We start from the raw sequence: 21,280 nt of genomic DNA on the forward strand, positions 1-21,280 counted from the left end.
GGGGTGAATTCCTGCTGCACGCATTGTTTTGCATGTGCTTTTCAACTTGTACAGTAGACAAGACAACCCTCGCGCTTTTTTTGTATTTCGAGCTGCTCGGTCTCACGCGGCAGTAGCATGCACCGGGAGGGAATCCGAGCGGGCGGGCTTGTCCGACCTATTTCTGCCCAATCGGCTCCGGCGCAAGGGCGGAGCAGCAGCTCTTCGCGGGCCTATCAGTGCCCGAGCTGTAAGCAGACGGGCCTCGTCTCCGCGTGCCTCATACACGTGAGCCTGAGCTGCTATTGTACGCCGGCAGGCAACGTGCAGAAGCGTTCCTCTCGCCTGAAAAAACGGCGCACTCACGTTTTCCGTGGATTACAAGGAAGCTGGAAAAGTCATGCAGCAGTGCCTGAATATTAGAGAAAGCCAAATTATGAGCGGAGAGCGCGAGCCTAAGCGCCATTAACCCCCAGCTTACAGCACAGTTAGCTGTTTCTCATGGTTTCTTTCCCATCACCATGGTGACGCTGAGACTAATTTACATATTTCCTGCTTCTTGTTTGATTTTTATTTTTTTTTTTACAAAATAATTGTGGTTGTACCTGTCGGGAAAAACAACACAACCTGCTGCTCCCCTCGAGGTGTGGCACGAGGGGTAGGTGTGTCCTCATAAATAATTTAGGCGAAAATTGAGAGATCGGTTAAAGCCGGGCCCCGCCCCTCTCTCGAGGTGTGACGTCACGTGAACTGCCCGTGTCCATTCCAGCTGAGAGAAAGAGAGAGAAACGGGAGGAGGAGGAGGACGTCGCGCGGCCCAAACACAGATCCGAGCCCGTGCGCCCGTGACTGGATCCACCGGATGGAAAAAAAAAAGTACAGACAGAAAGAGGAAACGACCCCCTCCAGCCTCTCCAACCACCCCCTCCCCACCGAGGGACAGCAGAGCGCGACAGCAGAGAAGCAGCAATACAACTTGTCATCTGACCACGTACAGCTCGCGTCGCTGGCTGTTTTTTTTAATGCTCCTCTTTCTCCACGACAGTTTTGTTTTGACGGAGGAAGTCTCTCTCTTCTTTCATTATTATAAGTATTTCTTTTTAAATTACCGCACCACTAACTCGGGATATCGCTCTTCAAGTTTTTACTGTAATATTTTTTTCCTTGTGCGTGCAAAGTGTGCGTGCGGGATTTTCACGCCTTTGCAGTTTTATTATGGACAGTATTTCTAATCAGATGGTCTGACTGTCCCTCCCACACTGTTCTCCGAGAATAACAGCTTCATCTACAACATCCAAAGGCAATGGAGTACTTCGAGGAAAATATTTTTGCAGGGAAATAAGGAACTCTTTATATCTACAAGTGAAAGGTAAGAGTTTGCGTGTGTAATTTAAACTTTCTGACATAATGCCATGCCAATGTCATGACTGTAATTACAATATAACAGATGCTCTATTCTGCATAGATAAGTCTCAAAACTACCTTTCTGTATTTGCCCACCACCCCACCCCTCCTGTGCTCACAGCCACAATCCAGCCTGCTTGTCCCATTGGTAGGTACTCCTGTCAGCTCGCCTCGCCCCTTCAAGTGCCCCAGGTGTGTTTCTGCGACCTGTCTGGTCCAGGATGTCCAGGCAACTCTCCCAGCTTCCGACCCCAGACCTCCCAGCTGGGGCAAGCCCACAGTTTGGAAGCTGTACTCAACCTGGAGGCTCCCTGACAGGGGGGCACCTCAACTCTATGGCAGGTCTGAAATCCCTCCTGCAGCACCCCATGAAAGGAGACCAGCGTTTAAAGAACCCATGCGATTCGAAAGGTGAGACCCTTCTGTGAATTTAATTAATAAAAGGTCAAAGTGTTGCTTTACCAGCATAAACTGCCTTCTTCTCTACGCAGTGGAAAAGCATGGATAAATCTTTTCCATCCACTATTACTGTTGTATAAAAAATATGTACCATTATTAGTAATTTTTCATATGTAAAGGCAACAAAGGTTTCATGCCCCAGGACATGTGCTCAGGATGACTCCTCAGTGACCATGGCCAGATGAGCTGAATTATAATCCCTGATGCAACTTCAAATTAGGATCTAGATTACACTGGGTGATAACATGCTTTGGTTTAGCTGTAAATCTAAACCCATGCAAGCATGCGTTCTGGGTGCGTTTTCTCTGCCAAATGTATCACTGGCTATTGTGAGATTTGTTCTGGAGTTTGTGTATACGTTATGACAGCAAATCGGTTTTGGCTGTTGGTTAATGCTGCAATTCAGCTACCATCTGGGCCCATCTGTGTTTCTCTGTGTGATTGTATGAGAGATAGGCGGAGAAGGGGATTTTGTAGAAGTGCATCGTTTGAATAAATTGGCCGTGCCATTTAGTTCTGTGCAAATACAAAGAGCTGATTTTTAGCATAAAGCAGCCGAAGCGTGAACTATCCCAAGGCCACCTTCTTGTCCACTGAAACCTGTTAAAATGACACCAAAACTAAGCATCGTCATTTTTATCTTCCACTAATAAGTCTGCTTTTTATTCCCATCATGCAGACAAAGACAGACTGGACCTCGATGAGGACTCCTTGGGAGTGTGCCCAATGAGGAATGGAAGTGGAATAGTCAACAGTAATAGCAGTAATGGCTGTGGAGGAGGTGGAAATGGAGGAGGAAACTTCAACCAGTTCCTGGGGCCTCTTTTGTGGGATCGCACTGTGCCTGCAGATGGGGGCCTCTTCCAGCTTCAGTATATGGACTTGGAGGAGTTTCTAACTGAAAATGGAATGGGCAGCATGCACAACAACAACAACAACAACAGCTCCTGTTCAGCCCAGATCCCCTCACAGAGCCCGCAGTCAGCTGTGCCCAACCAGAGCTCCCAGTGCCTACCACCCCCATCCCCACCTGGATCTTCATCCTCACCACCTTCTACCTCTTCTTCTCCATCTCTCATCGGTCTGGAGGTGGCTCAGCCACAGAATCTTCCAGGAGGAACCGACTGCCTGCATGGTGAGTTGACTAATATTGACTAGTTTGTTATGGCCAGTGCAGAGACTGGTTATTATCTAGGGATTGTCAAGATCACCTCACAGCAACAGTCGTGGAAAATGGTTTCCAAGCTTTTCAGAGTTGACAAAGTTTCACCTGCTGCTGGTCGACTAGCAGACCTTTCGGTTTAATAACAATAGTTGTGATGTAAACAGGGTTATGTGGAGTGTGGGCTAATGATTCAGGATTTCAACTGTTCTTGCTTCACAGTGACTATCATGGCGATCAAACATTTTGCTGTCCTATGGGGTCAAGCTGAGGCCGTGAGATCACATGGTTATGTAAACAAAGTAAGCTTTAAAAAGAAAACAGAGTTTAAAATTTGCACCTTAACCATGAAACCATGACCATTTGGTTGCATGGCTGCAAGGTAAAAACTGATTGGGAGAAAAACAAAAAGCTGAAGAGCAGTGAAGAACTTGAAAAGAAATAGGTAAAGCAAAATAAGGAGTCCTGAGCTATTTGATGAATCAACTTCATAGCTATGACAAGAGAGTTTGGTGTAGTTTGGCATGTGATCTGTGCACTGCAGTGTACAACACAATCAGCATTCACTCCCGGCCAATAATGATTGTGCAGCAGGGTCAAAACAGTACACACAGAGAGAGAGAGAGAGAGACAGCAGTGTGTGTGGAGTGTTTGCGGTTGCGTGTCTTTAAATCTCTCCCCACTTCACACGCCACAGCCATGTGCACGCGTCATTACACGTGCAGAGGCTGGGAGTACTGGAGTGAGAGAACTAGAGGCAGGGCCAGCAGACATGTAGGAGGAGTCCACAGAGGAGAAGGAGGGGGGGGGGGAACAACAGGAAGAGTTTCCCTGTGCCTGCTGGACTTCACACCGAACATATGATCACCAATGAATGACAATAAGTGCACTGATATCAAGAGGGGAGCTTTATACTTTATGGGATCTTGACTGAAGACCTTTAATTCACTCCTTCAATTACAAAGCACTCGTTCATAAACTCTGATAAGACATTTATACTGCATGATAAAGGCTTCTGCATTTTTGATCAATGTCCCTTTGTTTAAAGTCTTATAATTACGTCTAGATGCTATTTGCCTCCTGTTAAGCCTCCCAAAGCTTATAAAACTAGAGTTTTAATGCTAAACTGCAACATCACAAATGTACTCACAAAATATCGGACGGCCTAACGATGCACAATTATTAGGTAACCAAGGAGTATGACCCCTGTTTACCTTCGCAACGGTTTCAGGCTTTCTTGGAATGCTGTTGTACAAGTTCTGGAAAGTGTGAGGGCACATGTCGGGCCATGTAATCAAAAATGAAATCCTGCTGTTATTTAACGGTGGAAACATGTGAACAAAAAATGCACCAAATCTTCTTGGCAAATCTGCGTTCCAGACCTGCCCGAAAGTCAGAGGTGAGAGGTGGCAGTAAACTGCAGGGTCTTTAGGTTTTCACTCCAACAAAGCACCACAACAGGTGGTGGCACTACCTAGTTCCTGCTGTTGGGTTTGAGCAGCATGACACTTGGTTAACCATATCCACAAGAGCTTCCAGCAATACGTAGATCTGACTGCTGATTGTGCCCTGGTGTATCTACCACTTTAAATAGTTTTATTGTAGTATGGAGGCATTGCCAAGGGAGTGTGAGTGAACAGTGTTCACCTGGTGTCAAAATATGGCCTCACATTACCTGTCTATTATATAGCCATTACTCATGCTGTAGGTTCTGTTATACTACGGATCCACAGGTAATATAGTTAGCAGCTGGCAGCACATACAGACCAACAACCTGCCGGCTTGTTTTTCTATTAAACCACATTAAATATTCATTATATTCACCCTGGGTTTGATATTTGTCCATATTTGGGAGGCTGCAGTGCTGTGTTAAGTAGATACCTTGTTAGGTATCCAGCTAACACATAGAGGAGCTTTGAGTCAAGTTGACATCTCTGTTAAATTGCCTCACTTGCATGTGGACAGGCTTATACATTCACAACAAGGATGATGACTGAGCTGTCTGGATTCACATAGAAGTTAAATGGAGGCTTGTGCTCTTTGAAAGAAAAGCCAGTTGAGTAAGGTGCATTGGCCCTACAGGGGGGTGGGCTGACACATCACCCTATACCGGCCCCACTTAAAGAAACTGAATTGGAGAGGAGGGAGAACACATTATATAACATTTCCGCTTATAGATTTTTCTATCTGCATTTGTTCTGGTTGTTAGCTTTGGTCCACAAGTACATTCTCAGTAGTTCATGTGATAAAACTTGTCAAAGTTATGCTTTGGGCCAAGAAGTTTTGTGTAGTGGTGATTGTGTGTTATATATTCTTAAAGCAGTGGCCTGTGGACCAGATGATTCACATCAAGACTGTGGTTATGTTTTTATTTTATCAGTTGCACACTCAGTGGGACATACAAAGAACTAATTTGATGTTAGTTTCCCATTATCGACAGATGCATAATAAATTATACAGATGGGTAAGAAATGAAGAGGAAATCTGCACCCATTTCTGACATGGCACAGCTTTTCTGATGAAGTCTTTCCACCCTGATAAAAAGATAGTTAGTACTTCCATCCATAGAGGTTAAGAGATCAGTTATCAGATCTCAACAAAGTGAACACTTTTTTTAAAATAATGAAATGCTTTCCTCCATTACTGACAAAACAAATAAGGGTAAATATTGAAGAAAAAAAAGTTTCCACTCCCCCATTAGTGTCTTAGAGATGTGGGTAATCTGTGCCAAGGTGCATTGAAGCTATGTTTTTGGCACAAGATGGCTAAAATCTTACTGAGACAGCTAGCATTGGCTTTCAATTAATTAATTTAGGTATTGCTTTAACAGCTTGTTGCTTAGTTACATCCACAAATCTGTGCACTAAAAAATTGTAGATTACATGATTGAATTATATTGCATTTGCTATTGCAGTATACTTTAAACATTACCTTGACTATGAAATCTTTTATCTGCCAGTAAAAGCTCACTGAATACCAGCCAACTCTTGGTTAAGGCCAAAGCAATGTTTGTTTTATTAACAACGTAGCTCTCTGCTGCCATCTGGTGGTTATCATGAAGTGCTGCATATATTTTTTTGTTTTTGTGGTTGATCTGTCAAAAAGTGTCAAAAAGTCTTCCATTAAAACTGTCAAAGTGTTTATTGTACTTAGGTTTATCTTCTTTTTAATTCTAGGGAGTCAAAGGAGAATGAATGACTCCTGTGAGTCACCCTCTTCTTCCTCTTCATCCTCCTGTCCACCTCTGCTCACACCCACTGGGAATGGGCCAGATGTGATTGGAATGTTTGACATGGATTCTTCAGACATGGCTATGTCCAACACGTCGGAAGAGCAGAACTTTGATCCGCGAAGGCACTCCTTCAGCGAGGATGAGCTCAAGCCCCAGCCGATGATCAAGAAGGCACGCAAGATCCTGGTACCCGATAACATGAAGGTGAGGCTGCTGAGGTATTCACAACATTGATGCAAGTGGCTTACATGCAGTTTATCCCCTGAGACTGAAGTAGTTTGAAAGCAGCTAAACAGTAATTAAATCAGTTATTTTTAAAATTTGTATCGAATGATTTTAATGTCATAAAATAGTGAAAATGCCATCTAGATTTACCAGAGATAAAGCTTTGAGAGGCTCAAATGGTTAATACACTGTCCACATTGTTTGAGATTCATTTATCCGATGACTAATGGGGCAATTATCCAGCTATGATCATGGAAAATGATCAGTTGAGGAAAATACTGGCGAGAGCTAAGCTGTTTACCTGATATATTTATTTTTATCAGAAATGAGCACACGCCTGGGTCTGCATTCATATTTTACATTGTTAGCACTTCAGTTTAATGAAAACAGTGTAAAAGGCAGAACAGTTTCACAATGAAGGGCATCCGATAATGCACAAGCAACAAACACGGGAGCTGCAAAATAAAAACAGAGATTACATAAACAAAAAGCCCAGTATAAGTTATAAGATTGATGACTTGTTCCTGAGTATAAAGAATTATAAACTGTGCAAATCCTCCCTCTGTAGTTTATGGAAGTCCATAAAATATTCTACAGCCAGAAAAAAAAAGGAAGACAGCAATTCAGTCTTTTAGCAGCTGTGTGTGGCACATGCAGGTTGTTTGCTTACTTTACTTGCTGTCAGACAGTAACCAGTAACCAAATTCTGAGGATGTCGTATGCAATTAAACAACAACAACAAAGAAGTGTCTTTTCATTGCCAAACACCCACATAGCTGTAGAAGTTAGGCTAGAAAAAACACTACACACTTCTTAAGAAACAAGTCAGAACAGTCACTGATTCTTTTCTTTATACATTTTATACCTAATAATCCTTAAATTCCCCAATAAAAATAAGTGATAATCCATATGTGCTGTTTTTCTTCTTCGGTCCTTTTGTAGGATGAGAAGTACTGGACCAGGAGGCACAAAAACAATGAAGCGGCAAAGCGCTCCCGGGACGCCCGCCGTCTCAAGGAGAACCAGATATCAGTGCGCGCCGCCTACCTGGAGCGAGAGAACGCCGCCCTCCGACAGGAAGTGGCCGAGATGAGGAAGGAACTGGGCCGGTGTCGTAACATACTTAGTAAATACGAAAACCGTCTCGCTGACCAGTGATGGCAGCGCGGAGAAGAATTAGGACGAGGAGAAATATAAGCTGGATTCAATCTAAGACTCTGAATTTCTGGGGTAACCTGATGGACATAAAGGGGGTCAAGCTGATTATGATTATAATGATGACAATGATGATGATGTTGATGATGAATGTATAAGACGAGGAGAAGGTTTGTGCATTGAAGCTCAGGTGTCTTGTTTTGTTGAGGTGTCGGCTCTTAAAAGTGGCAGACAGAGAGAATAATTTAACAGATGAAAGATGTGACTTTTAAGAGTTTTGTTATTGGAGAATTGTATATTTTTATAATACTTCAGAAAAATTAGAGGGAGAGCAAATTACAGAATAATTTTGTATATTTTCTACATGATGGGGACACAGAGATGGGGGAAAGCTGCGGTAAATATCTTTTTATCATAGTTGAGTCAGGAGATGCTTAACAGGTTGTCAGCCATCGATGGTTTTGTTTTTGTTTTTTTGTGTTTATAATTATAGCCAGGATGCAGCAGCAGGGTTGAGAAGGCATGTAACAATTGTAATATAGAGAGCAAAATTATCTTAAAGACGTGTAGTTCGACATTTTGTGGATTTTACTCAAGCACTTAATTTGTTTCCTTTTATGTTTCTGTCACTGGGGATGCTTGAGGGAGACAGAATGAGAGACACCATGTATACAGTCCAGCTCTATCCTCTTGGCCAGTCTCGTATATTATTTTCTATTAGAACAACTTCACCCCCCCTCCCCCCTGCTAACAATATTAGCTCTTTTTACCTTGGTTTTAACTTTATGAGACTGGTACATCTTCCTCTAGCCCATATTTCTGTGTATTGCTCTTTTACTTTTTCACTATCCCAGTGGAAGTGCTTTCAATCTGCTCTGGTGTTTTTAGATATTTCCCGAGCCTGTGGAAGCCTGTTGTGATGCCCTGGGTAACTCTGCTCCTCTTCATCCTCTCTTTGAATTGCTCCCCTGTTTCTATATCCGATGTCTCTATTTCTGTCTGCTCCCACTTGCAGGCAGTCCTTTGACAGTTATGTGCAAACTCTTCCCAATGCATTTTGTCTTTGTGACTCTCTTGCACCTGAAAGGTGCACAGAGCAGTTCAATCTCAGTGTTGTAACATATTCTGCAGTAGTAATCAATCGTCCCTGTAAAAACACACGTTGTTACTTTACTGAACACACTTTAATTAGCATTATTACAGGGGTGTGGTGGGGGGAAGGGAGGGGAATTGTTGTGTATATTGGATAGGCCTCTACTATTTTGTGTATTTGATGTATTCCAGGAGATGGGTTGAGTACCCCCATTGAGTGGAATGTGTTAATTTCTCAGATTTCTGGGAGAAATAAAAGCCAAAATGTTGATCCTATGTCGATCCACGAAACTTGTTGCTATTTAGTGCTTTTTCAATCCTGTTATTGCTCCTTCCTTTTTACTGTATCTATGAACTTCTCTGTGTACCCAACAACACCTACACAGGGGCATGGTACACTATGTTATGTTCCCTGGGGGAGGGACGACTAGTAATAGTGTGATTTTAATCCTCCAATGACCATGATGAGTAGTTACCATTACAACTATTATTATTGTTATGATTATTATGATTATCCCTCTTATTGTTGTTGTTCTGTATTACTGAATGTTTTTTTTTCTTTCTTTGGATGATCTGTTGCACCTTGAAACATCTTTGATCTTCAGTGTTCCTCAGAAAGACTTTTCAAATGGAAAAACAAAACAAAACAAAACAACCCCAGTCTCGGCTATTTGCACCTGTCTTCGGACCCACATCTATCCACTTCTTCTACAGAGACTTCTGTTTTCTTTGACCGGGGATTTCACAAACGTGGCTCAGTAACTTGAACATGATGTTCACTCAGACCAACTTGACCTTTCATCATGACCGTTTTCTCACCTGTGCATGGACTGTGCACACTACTGATACGCTCCTTGTTGGTTTATCTGCCTTTATCACCTCATTCAGTGATTGTTTGCTCTCCTAACGGGATTTTAGTCTCCTGTATCTTCACCGATGTGGTTGATAACTCTTATAGTGACTCTTAACTGATCAACTGCCCTGCTGCATCAGTAGTGTCGATGATGCCCAGCCCACCAGTCAGTGCTGGTTGTTTGGATGTAGTATGAGATTTCCTCCCCCCCCCAAAAAAAACACAAATAAAAGATTGTTCTCATTAATCACTGCGCTGTTTGTGGTTGCTTCAACTAATCCAGAATTGAATCAAAGCCCAGTTTTGAAGGCAACATGACAAAGGTTAAAAATTCAGGGGAACTATGACTTTTTTGTTTTTTGTTACTTAAGCTGACAACCAGACTGTGATACGTGGTGAAATGCACCATGTTGTTTTGATATCCTCCCTGTTTGTTGTACATTGTGTACATTCCTTAATTGGCAAAACAGTTCAAATACCAAGTCTTGCCCAACTGAGGCAGTTCTGGTTCCTGTAAATAAATTTAAAGAGTGTTTTATGCATTTTATAATTAAATGCACACTACGTTTAAGAAACTGAGTTAGAATATATAAGGTAAGATAAAAAAAAGTTTATATGATGGGCTATGCTTAAGATAAAGCATTAAAAAAGCCACACTGACCTACTTTGGTGCTCACCCACACACACACACACACACACACACATATATTGCATTCAGTATATAAAGTCAAATCTATCAGTTTCTTCCTTTTATAGCATTTCCTGTTTGTTAATTCTCTGTGTGGACAGTAGTTATGTATGTGTCACCCCCTTTATCTGTTGTCTCAACAGAAATGGGTGAAAGGTCCTTCAGAGTGGAATTTTCCTCACTTTTCTCCTCCTCAACACGAACCAGATGTGTGCTCCTGGGCTGTACCCTCTCTCTCTCCACCTCTCCCTCTCTTTCTCTTTGGACCTCTCCCTCTTTCTCCCCCTCTCCCACCCTTTGTTCCCCCCTTCCTTAAAAATGCTGCATCTGCGTGTCCCTTGCTCATATCGTCTGAGGCCTCGCTCCAAAGATGGACCGTGCACTGCTGCTGCTGCTGTCCATGTGGGCTCTGACTGGAACCGTATCCCTGCAGGATTCAGGTAAGCCCTCCATCACTTTCACCTGGAAGAGCACTGATCCCTGCATACACAGTTAACACAGCTGGACTGAATGCTCTTTAGTGATGCCATTAGGATTTCCCTGAAATGCTTCATCTTTCTCTAAGTTGTAGTTTGAAGTTTAGGTGAGCACATAGCTCGGATACAGACGTACGCAATTAGTCAGTTGGAAAGTGGCAAATGTTGGTCATAGTGTACTAATTAAGAAACTAAGATTTTATTTTAATGTTTATTTTGTATGTATATTTTGCACGTAGCCTACATCATAAATGTATGGCTTTCTAGTCAGTAGTTTGTGATTGCAAAGCTGTTTTGGATCATTGTTTACCTTCACATGAACAGTTCCAAGTCTTCCATAATACTGGCCTGCATTTCATAGTGACTAATTAGTTATATAATATCATAGGTGCTAAATATGTATGCCATGTCTGGAACGATCATGTGCTGCGCATTCATGTTTGTGTGCACATGTGCTTTTGGGCAGAGTGAATACAGCAGCGCACACATTTTCATTCTGAGAATCGAAAAATGGGGCACCGAGTTTGTTTCCCCCACATCCCCTCCCCTTTCCGTCTCAAATGACAAGGTCATGTTGATGTTTATGTACAGTAATTCACTGTGGTTTTTATGATGCGACTGGAGTATGACTCAGAATTGCATGAATTGCATTTTAGATAAACTTTCTCACACAAACACGCTCACTTTTCGGTGAAGAACAAGATTGATAGCTGAAAGGCACAGAGCAGCAAAGCCCGCCATCGAAATACCTCTTCGTTCTGCAACCTGGGTGGCAAGTGTTTGCCCGGCCACCCACACTGAATTTGCTTTCCTTCACAGAGAAAACAGAGCAGAATTGGCAAACAAAATCTCTTTACGACACAGCGTTTGTCTTTTTTTTCCCCTTTTTTTATGGGGGGCCATGAATGAAATAGGAGTAAACAAAGGGGCAATTACTGTGTAACAGTGTGTGGGTATCACAACAGGGTCATGTCCGGAGAGGCTTGTGGGAGAGGAGGGAAGGAGGACGTGTCCACGACCCTGCAAAGCTGACAGTGACTGTGGCAGCAAACGCCAGTGTCTGTGTGACGGCCAGTGTGGTCTCAGCTGTGTGGCTCCAGGTAACTATTTGTATGCATGTGTGCTGTCAGTTCTCACTTTGAAAAGCATTGTGGGCTCAGCCATTAAAAGGGTGTGTGTGTGTGTGTGTGTGTGTGTGTGTGTGCAAATGCGTACGCATACGCAGCTGTGCCAACATACATCAGTGTGTGTGTGTGTTTCTTGATGGAAAATAAAATAAAAGCCTTATGCCAGTGCTGAACAGAAGCTTTTTATTATGCTTCTGTGCTGTAAAAGGGAGCACTGTGCATGTATCCAGACTCATTATACAGCCTCATTTGTGCTCTTTTCATTTGTCTCCTGCACATTCTCTGAATTGTTTTGTTCCCTGCCTCTTGTTTTCTCTCCTCTCTCTGGACCATCTCTTTCATCCTCAGGTCGTACTTGTCCCTGGCCTCTACCCCACAGTGAAAACACAGAAGCTCGCCTCCTCTCTCCCACTCACTCCTTTTCTGCCCTGCTTGAAGTGCGCTGCAAGCCAGGATTCACATTGCCCAGCGGCATGGATGCCACTATTCGCCGTTGTCAGGGTGACCGACAGTGGAGTGGCGACGAGCCCATCTGCACAGGTAGGTTTGAGGTCACGGGAAAATGTTCTTTGGTTCTTTCGGGTTTCTTCCTGACAGGTAGTGGTCAGCTGGAGGTCTATGCAGTGAACACACACAGCTGTTTGTGGGTGTATATGTGAGACGAGAAATCCAGAAACCCCTCTGTGATTTGTGTCAACGTAGACATTACACAACTGGGACCTATTCTCCCCATCACCATAGCAACCAGAGCCTCAGTTATTCAGAGTGGGTCTGAAGATTTTACCATTGAACTGTCGAGAACTTTAAAAAGGAGACAAAAGCTGAATACACAGCTGTGTCTGTGCATGCATACAGTATGTCGTACATGTTTCTTATCTTAAATATAAAGAATATGCATTTCAAAAAATATGTGTACAAGAACATATACGTTTGCAACATTTAGAGGTAAACAAGTTCAACACAAAGATACACAAGCATGTTTTATTTGTTTTTTAGAAAACAAAAATGTAGAACTTCCCAGAGCATCCCAAGCTGCCTTTTTTACTTCATGGGTCATTTTGAATAATCCCAACATTTGGATTCTTTCGTAAGATTCATAAATGCCACGTTACATGTAAGGGCAAATAATTTGGAATTTATGGACCAACTCAGAAAGTGGAAGAATTACAACTGTTTACTTACTGACATTTGAATTAGTGGCAAAACATAGTGTTACAGAAAAACAGTGTGAGCGAGTCATTAAAACAGATGTGAAAACACCAGAGAAAGAATTCAAGCTAGATAGAGCAAATATTGCTAATCAGCTAGTGAGCCTTCTAGATGGATCATACATTTCTTATCACTCATTAGTTATTGTGTTACTGTGTTAGATGATGGTACAAAACACACCCGCATGTTCTCCCCATGTCTGCAGGGTTCTCTGGCTTCCTCCCACAGTCCAAAGACACACAGTTAGTGGGGTTAGGCTAATAGAAAAAATCTAAATTGCCCAATGTGAGTGCAAATGGTTGTATGTGTCTATGTGTTAGCCCTGCAACAGACTGGCAACCTGTCCAGGTTGTACCCTGCCTTTTGCCCTAAGACAGCTGGGATAGGCTCCAGCCCCCCACGACCCTGAAAAGGATAAGTGGAAGAGAATGGATGGATGGATAAATAAAATTAATGGCAGCCTCTGTAGGAATCTTGCATTTATATAGCCTTCTAAACTAAATCAGAAACACTTAACGTCAAAATATTACATCAGCGATGTTGAACTGCCATGACAGAAATGGAGAAGCACACAACTACCAACAAAGAAACTTTTTATTTTTAATAAAAGAAACATAAAGAAAGAATAAAAACTAACTATGGTGTATGAAGTCAGTCCTGTTGGGGGTGGATGCAACATTATTTAGTGCAAGAAAACAAACTAAGGAGCAATTACAACCAAAAACAGCCTCTTACAAAGGAGAGACACAGTAATTGAGCTCTGAGGGCTTTTACAGATCATTGGCACACTGGGCTCAGGTGTTTCCAGTGATGCTAATTGGGAACAAACCACACCTCCTCTCCAGTACCTGCTGGAAGGATCTGCCACACAGAAAGCAGAAAGGTAGGCAGTGTATTTGGTGCTATAAACAGATGATTCCCTGTTTCCTCCGCTGAGATTTATCTTTTATTTATTTATTTATTTTGCCACGCAGAGCTGAGTCAAAAATTAAAGTTATTATCTCAAAAATGTCTATTTCCTCAGTGGTGAGTCAATATGTCACAAATTTGAGATAATAACCTGAAATTTTAACTTATAGATGACAATTTATTTATTACAGTGGCTTCCATAGCAACGGGACTACCATACACAAGAGCTGAGATGAAAATGTGCTCACTATAGCAGACTTGCTTCTTGTCTGCAGCTCATGTGTGTGTTTTTGGAAACGGTGTTTGTAACATTATTTGCTTGTTTCAGTTGTATTTATGCTGCTGCTGAACTAGAGGGCAAGATGCAGTCTACATATGGTCAAAATTATAATGTAAGGCTGGACAAAATAAACCTACCACAAAAACCAACAAGGCAAAAAAGACTAATTACGGCCTCAAAGTGTAATCACGCATAAACACAGGTTCAACTAAAACTTTGCTCATGCTGTGTTTAAAGATATAGGTTGGTACTAGATCTATAATAAACATGTGACCAGCGTATTGGAAACGGAAAAGCATTTATATAGTACTCTTCTGGTCTTACTGACCACTTAAAGCGTTTTAGACTGCAGGCCACATTTAACCATACATTTGAAACCTAACATGCCTGCCTTTGCTCTGTGGGAGGAAGACAGCGTCCTTGGAGGGAACCCACGCAGACACACAGAGAACATGCAAACTCTGCACAGAAAAGCCTCGGGAAGGTTTGAACCCAGAACCTTCTTGTGCTAAGGCGAGCGTGCCAACAACAGAGAAAGAGCGAGAGGGAAGAACAAATGTCAATTCAAAGAGAACAAGTTCAAAGGCCTTCGATTCGTGTTAATTTACAACCAAAGTGCTTCTCTGCCCCAAGGTAACCGTGTTGTTCGAATCAGGCTTGTGAGCGGCAATGTAAACTGACAACAGACACCAGAGTTTATAAAAAATACATTACTTATTTAAATTATTACATATCCAAAGGTAAAACCCAGAAGACAGGGTGTTAAAAAGCAAACCCACTTGAAGACTACTGCACTGCCACTGCAAGCACTGTGGGCTGCAGATATTTTATGTTTCTGTCTCGTGAAATATAGAAAAATAAGCGTTGATTCTGAATTGACTTCAAACAAAAGGCATCCTCACTACTTCTCCTCTATAAAGTTGCAGCGTGCAACATAAGGTTCTTCTTAGTATCTCCTCAGATCTGATCAGTACTATTGCTTAGGTCAACCTGTCAACGCTCATGATAACAATGTAATTCAGCTTTAAAGGTCTGAGGCCTGTTACATTCATCGCCCACCTGCAGCTACATGCTTTCCTAGAAATCCTCAACCCTGCTGCGTTTCAGTCTCACCCTCAGGATTTTTTCACCAATTCAGAGATGAAATAAGGATACAATTCTCAGCTCGCTCGTAGAGTATCCTCCTTCTGAGAGACAGGCAGAAGGTAGGTGGGTTTAGAGCGTGTGAGAGTGTTTGTATTGTGTGTCCTTTGCATGTGTGTTAGAGTGTGAGCCGAGCTCCTTCGTGCCTGCTGAGAGGCAGTGGGCGGCAGATCACTGTCAAAGTGGCACGGAGCTGCGTGCACGCTGCGCCAGCGAGAGCGAGTGTGAATGCGGGTCTGCTGTGAGTGAGGGTGTGCGTTTAACAACGCGTAGAGAGGTAGATGTGTGTGTGTGTGTGTGTGTGTGTGTGTGTGTGTCGTCCAAGCATTACTCATGCTGGGGACATGCCTTCCTTATGGGGACAAAAATCAAATCAATGCATTTTAAATCAATCTAGTTTAACATATAAATGTGAGGGGTAGAGTAAGGTTGGGTTTAGGTGAGGATTAGGCAAATAGTAGTCATAGTTGAGGTTGAAATAAGTCTCCAGGAAATTAATGTGTGTCAATGCGCTGTGAAGTCAGAGATACACGACTGTGTTTGTGTGTGTTTGTGTGTGTGGGCGACAGATTACAGTCTGAAAGCTCTCTTGCTCACGCTGCTCGAGGCCTTTCTGTTCCCAGTTCTCTTCTCCTCTGCTCTTTCTTCTCATCCTCTTTTCCTCTCATCTCTTTCTCCTCTCATCCGCTTCCATCCGAAGCCTCTGATAAGGTCTCTCTCTACAATAGGAGCCAAGGACAAGTGTGCAGCTCTAGGCTTTTCAGCTTGTGTTGTGTGGATATGTCTCTGTGTATATTTTTATTGGAAAAAAACCCCCATAGTATAAAGAGGTCTAAAGTATATGGGAACCGTGGTGTACCGTTACATCTTTCATCTCGGTCTAATTGGTGCATATTTAACGCTGTTTCATTGAATAAATTTTTTTTAAAAAAATCACAGTTTTACAGTTTTTAGAAGATGAATTTGGTATACCTGCTTTATAGCACTTTGGTGCTGCAGCCTGTGTGGGTGGCAGCGGTACAAGGTAGGAGCAGGGCGGTATGTGAAAACAGAACTCGGCTTCGGGCTCTCAACTGCAGCCAAACAGAGTCGTAACTCTCCCTCTCCCATAGGTCCCTTTACATTCTCACATTAACGTTTCTCGGTTTCAGATACCAAGATAGCCCTCGGGCGAGCGCTGTCTCTACCTTTCAAAGCCGTGTTCAGTTTTGAAACCCCGCGCTTGATGCAGCTCAGGTCACTCCAGCCTCTCTCCAAGCACCACTCTTGATATTTATATTTCCACAAGCGTGAGGCACTCAAACATCTAGGAATGAACAATGCCAGGTGTTATACAATCACAGTTAGAGCTGTGAGCTCGGGGACGTGCGGGGCGGCATTTCACCTGCTCATCGAACTTTGATTTATTATCTAAGAAGGCCTGTTTCAACTTGAATAAAACAAGACACTGTGTCAAACGCCTCTGTGGGTCACAAACTATATGGAAACCTTGGTTAATACAAGTCAAATGAGATAACATGATGGCTGGTCCTGCTCTCTGTTTTTCTTCCTGTTCATTTCCTTCAGGTTTTTTCTCGATTTCCTTCACACATAGGACGAGTTTGCATTCAGGGCTTTTTGTCACAGCGACTCCTTAAGACGCAGATATTTTAACCCAAACTACCATCTTTTCCTAAAACTAGCTATTAGATCATCATTGCCCAAAACTAACCAAACTATACTCTGATAGCAAACTCTGATAGTAGATTTTACCTTTCTTATCACATCTGTGTCACTCAATCGAGTGCTTTTTTGGGGTCATTGTGAGTCATTATTATCATCCACTTAATATACTTAATGTCTTGGAAACAAATGCATGAAGACATGTATGCTATTGAATGCTTTACTCTTGCAATGACTGCAGTGGATCGTAAGCACTTTTGTGCAGTCTGATCTTTAGATGTTTATATGTACTCCTGCAGTCTGTAATGCCTATGATTATAGTTAGTTAGCAGATAAATGGAGTAGAGTAGACTGGGTCTTTTCTGCCACTGAAAAATCCTGCAACAACAACACAATAATAATATTAATGTTTTTCCTAAAAAGTGCAATATTTGCCAATGAAGTGTAGTTCAGAGTCAGCGTACCAGTAGATACAGAAAAGAAACTGTGTGTATTTTGACTTTGTACACTGACTTACCATTTTGTGGTTACATCTTGCTAGTACTGAGCTGGACCCCCTTTAACCTTCAAAGCTGCCTTAATCCTTCGTGGCATAGATTTATCAAGGTGCTGGAAACATTCCTCAGAGATTTTGGTCCATATTGATGTGACAGCATCCCACTGTTGCTGCAGCAATAAAGGGATGGACATGGTTAGCAACAATACTTTGGTACACTTTGACATTTAAAGGATGCTCAGCAAACCCAAAGTGTGCAAAGAAAATATCCCTCTGGAACATCATACCCCCACCACCAGCCCGAACTGCTGATACAAGGCAAGAAATGTTGCGGCAAGAATCGAGACTCATCATATCAAGCAACATTTTTTTTCAGTCTTCTACAGTCCAGCGTTGGTGAGCCTGAGTAAACTGAAGGCACAGTTTCCTCTTCTTAGGTAACAGGAGCAGTATATGTTATGGCTGCTGTAGCTCAATGCTGTGCGTTGAGAGAGGCTCTTCTGCATATCTTAGTTGTAACAGGTGGTTATTTGAGTTACTGTTGTTCTACTATCAGCTTGAACTATTCTCCTCTGACCGTTGGCACCAACAAGACATTTTCACCCAGAGAACTGGCTACGAGTGGATATTTTCTCTTTTCCCGATCATTCTCTGTAAACTCTAGAGATGGTTATGGTGGAAAATCACAGTAGATTAGCAGTTTCTGAAATAAACAGACCAGATACAGAGTCACTTGAAACACCTTTCATATTCTGATGCTCCATTTCAACTTCAGGAGGTCGACTCGATCATGTCTATATAATCAAATGCACTGGCTTACCGCCATGTGATTGGCTGATTACATATTTGCATTATCAAGCCGGTGAACTGATGTACCTAATGAAGTGGCCAGTGAGTGTATTTTATAGATAGCATGTTTAACCTGCCATTCACTGCCTCTTGTCTTCTTTGACTATCAGAGTCACCTGAACCTGCTGCTGTCCAGACTTGCCCTCTGCCCGAGGAAGTGATCAACACCTTCAGCATTCAGGGAGACGCTGCTGTAGGAACATCCATTCGCTACAGCTGCCTGTCTGGGTGAGGGCAGGGTTAACGCTGAGTGTGAATGTGCGGGGGTCTCAAAACTTGAAATGCCACAGAGATGGAAATGGAGGAAGTGAGAGAACGGAGACGGAGTGTGAAGAAGAGGGAGGGAGTGAAGGGAAGGCTTGAATACAGCAGAGGTGTGATGAGCAATGAATGGCAGGGAATTCATTTTGATCTCCCAGCTGACGATCTCTCCATTGAGCTAACTAGGTCATTACAGTCTAATCTTGTATTGACTCCCCTTTACGCACTGACTCATCTCACAGGATAAGATGAGCCTGAGTGGATGTGTCAGCCAGAGAACTGTGCACACAAAATTTAGTCACTCTCAAAGAGAGACGGTGGAAAAAGGAAACATTTACACCTTTTTCTCCATCACATTTAGTCAGTACTGTACATGTCGCACCACCATCTGTCTCCATCACTCTTTCCTTTTTCTCCTGCAGGGCGGATATAGTGGGGAGCAGGGAAAATTCCTGCCAGGAGAATCAGACCTGGCAGTATCCTCACCCCATCTGTAAAAGTAAGTGTACAGGGCGTCCTGTGCTGACTAACCATCATGTGTGAACATGCATGTGTGCTACGTTTTCTTCACTCTCAGTGTAACTTCATCCATTTTTTAGCAGCTTAGCAGAAAATGCTTGAGTAGCGAATGATCAAACTGAGTCTAAAAATAACATCAGCTCAGAAATGGTTTGTTTTTCCATCATTTGTAGCATGCATGCATTTCTGAGAGCTGATATTTAAGAAATACTGAATCAGAGAAGCCAGACAGAAACACACAGACACTCTCAGGCATGCATCTTTCAGGAGCTACTGCTCCGTTTTGCAGTGCTTCTCTGCCATCGTGTGGTCAAACCTGGGATTTCATGGCCTGTTTAACAGAAATGGAAAATTCTTTGAGGATAGTTCTCGAATCAGGCCAACGGGAGTACGGCTGGGCCTGTCATTTGTTAAAACATGTTAAAGATAAGAGCGAGGTTACTTCAGTGGAGTTTCAAGGTTTTAAACAACGATGAAAAATTGAGCAACTGTGCATTTGTCCTGTGAAATAGTAACTCTGCTTCTGTGTTTTTAATGTCAGCAAATCTTCTGATTAAGTTTACTGATAAACCTGCTTTCTTCACTAGAAGTGTACTGCCAGCCTCCTACAGAGGTGGAGCAGGGCTATGTAGTGGCTGTCCAGAAGACTGAGTATGAAGTGGACTTTGACATCCACTACCTGTGCAAAAAGAACTTCCTCCTGGATGGACCCCAGATGATCACCTGTCTGTCCAATGGCAGCTGGAGTGCGTCGCCCCCGCACTGTAGAGGTGAGGAACGATCCAATCTAATATCCGGACTATTTAACAAAGCTGAAGTAAAATGTAGAGAGACACCTTTGCATAAAGTCCTAGAAACTCAAATAAATGTGCACCTACACACGGCAATTAATAAACACAGCATTATGTGTCTGATGTTTATATGATACTTTCATACCTTGTTGGTCATCCTCACAGCTCGTTGTCTCATTCCTGCCGAGCGAAGCCGCGTGATGATTGCTGGCGTGAAGCGCTGGCCGTTTGATGTTACAGATGCCATGGTTCCCCACGGGAAAAACGTGACGTTCTTCTGCAAACATCCTCGTAAGCAATGCAGCTTCACCGCAACCCAGACCTGCTTTAATGGAAAGCTGCAGACACCAGCCTGCTACCTTGGTAAACCTGCACCAGCCGCCGTGCCCGGCTCTTTGTCATGTGTAACTAACATCTGTAACGCCATGAAGTGTTTCTAATAGTTGTGCAATCTTATCGTTCTTCAGAGCCGACGTGGTTGCAGTATAAACTCTTTCCTCATCGGCTGGTCTCGGAAATTGAAGCATGCGAGCCCGGCGACGTGGAGTAATGACCTGCACGTCTGATCTCGACCCACCCAGCGCTCATGACAGACACTGTGCCACAATTCGAGCACTTCCAAAACACACGCCCTCCGTACACCTCCTCCCTGACCGCTCTGCAGCTTCTCTGTAACCATCAGAGCTACAGTTAGTTAGATGCAGGGACTATTTTTTTGATTTCACAGCTTTTGTGGATCAGCAGCCTAAGATGTCTTTCTTTTGGCCTCACGGGGTTTCACCACTGCTCTCAACTTTTCTCTCTTTGCCCTGAATACTATTCAACTGCAGGCATAACTGTGAAGTAATTCAACCAAATTGTGCCATAGGTGCAATCTATATGCAATCATGACTGTGTGTGTATATAATACAGTAGTACCAGCTATACCCCTGACGATACCTTCATGTAGCCTAATTCATAATGACTCGACTCTGTGATGTTTCACTGTGTGATCTTTTTTCTTCTGTTGAGCCCGACGCATCAAGTCTCAAAGCTTGTAAGTTTTTAAGATGAGAGATTTGAAATAAAATATTGTCAAAATGCTTTGCTCTCCAGCTCTTTGATGGCAAATAAAACCCTCCTGTGTGATTCCACTTTACCTCTCTCCTGCTTTGCCCCCTTCTCTTTGATTCTTGGGAGCACAGAGAGCCTTTCTTTGCAGGCTGCAGGTTCAACAGTACTCATAGGCTGAACATGGCTACTGGTCGGACCCGGTAGGCTGCGACACCATAGCAACTCCCCTTGACCCCTCCCTCCCACAGCATTCGCA

General features: G+C 42.9%; 2 protein-coding genes across 2 annotated transcripts; both read left to right on the forward strand.

Moving 5' to 3' along the window:
* The first annotated feature begins 280 nt into the window (after positions 1-280).
* Positions 281-9,808, forward strand: dbpb (D site albumin promoter binding protein b). Its single transcript, XM_006802950.3, has 5 exons — positions 281-1,348; positions 1,505-1,794; positions 2,522-2,977; positions 6,181-6,440; positions 7,404-9,808. Exons 2-5 carry the CDS (start codon positions 1,605-1,607, stop codon positions 7,617-7,619), a joined length of 1,122 nt encoding a protein of 373 aa, XP_006803013.1. The 5' UTR covers positions 281-1,348; positions 1,505-1,604; the 3' UTR covers positions 7,620-9,808.
* Positions 9,809-10,551: 743 nt separating this feature from the next.
* Positions 10,552-21,053, forward strand: ntd5 (ntl-dependent gene 5). The gene is made up of 8 exons (XM_006802949.3): positions 10,552-10,689; positions 11,691-11,825; positions 12,201-12,392; positions 18,511-18,628; positions 19,084-19,160; positions 19,768-19,950; positions 20,137-20,334; positions 20,439-21,053. Exons 1-8 carry the CDS (start codon positions 10,620-10,622, stop codon positions 20,519-20,521), a joined length of 1,056 nt encoding a protein of 351 aa, XP_006803012.2. The 5' UTR covers positions 10,552-10,619; the 3' UTR covers positions 20,522-21,053.
* Positions 21,054-21,280: the final 227 nt, after the last annotated feature.

The sequence above is a fragment of the Neolamprologus brichardi genome, chromosome 11, assembly GCF_056152115.1.
Source record: "Neolamprologus brichardi isolate AB-2024 chromosome 11, ASM5615211v1, whole genome shotgun sequence".
Taxonomy (NCBI): domain Eukaryota; kingdom Metazoa; phylum Chordata; class Actinopteri; order Cichliformes; family Cichlidae; genus Neolamprologus; species Neolamprologus brichardi.

What these genes read in the sequence shown, in the direction of transcription:
- dbpb (XM_006802950.3), top strand. Translation starts at nt 1,605, where the DNA reads ATGTCCAGGCAACTCTCCCAGCTTCCGACCCCAGACCTCCCAGCTGGG. An exon ending in GAACCCATGCGATTCGAAAG is followed by an intron (nt 1,795 to 2,521) that starts GTGAGACCCTTC and finishes CCCATCATGCAG; the next exon opens with ACAAAGACAGACTGGACCTC. An exon ending in AGGAACCGACTGCCTGCATG is followed by an intron (nt 2,978 to 6,180) that starts GTGAGTTGACTA and finishes TTTTAATTCTAG; the next exon opens with GGAGTCAAAGGAGAATGAAT.
- ntd5 (XM_006802949.3), top strand. Translation starts at nt 10,620, where the DNA reads ATGGACCGTGCACTGCTGCTGCTGCTGTCCATGTGGGCTCTGACTGGA. An exon ending in TCTCAGCTGTGTGGCTCCAG is followed by an intron (nt 11,826 to 12,200) that starts GTAACTATTTGT and finishes TTTCATCCTCAG; the next exon opens with GTCGTACTTGTCCCTGGCCT. An exon ending in CGCTACAGCTGCCTGTCTGG is followed by an intron (nt 18,629 to 19,083) that starts GTGAGGGCAGGG and finishes TTTCTCCTGCAG; the next exon opens with GGCGGATATAGTGGGGAGCA.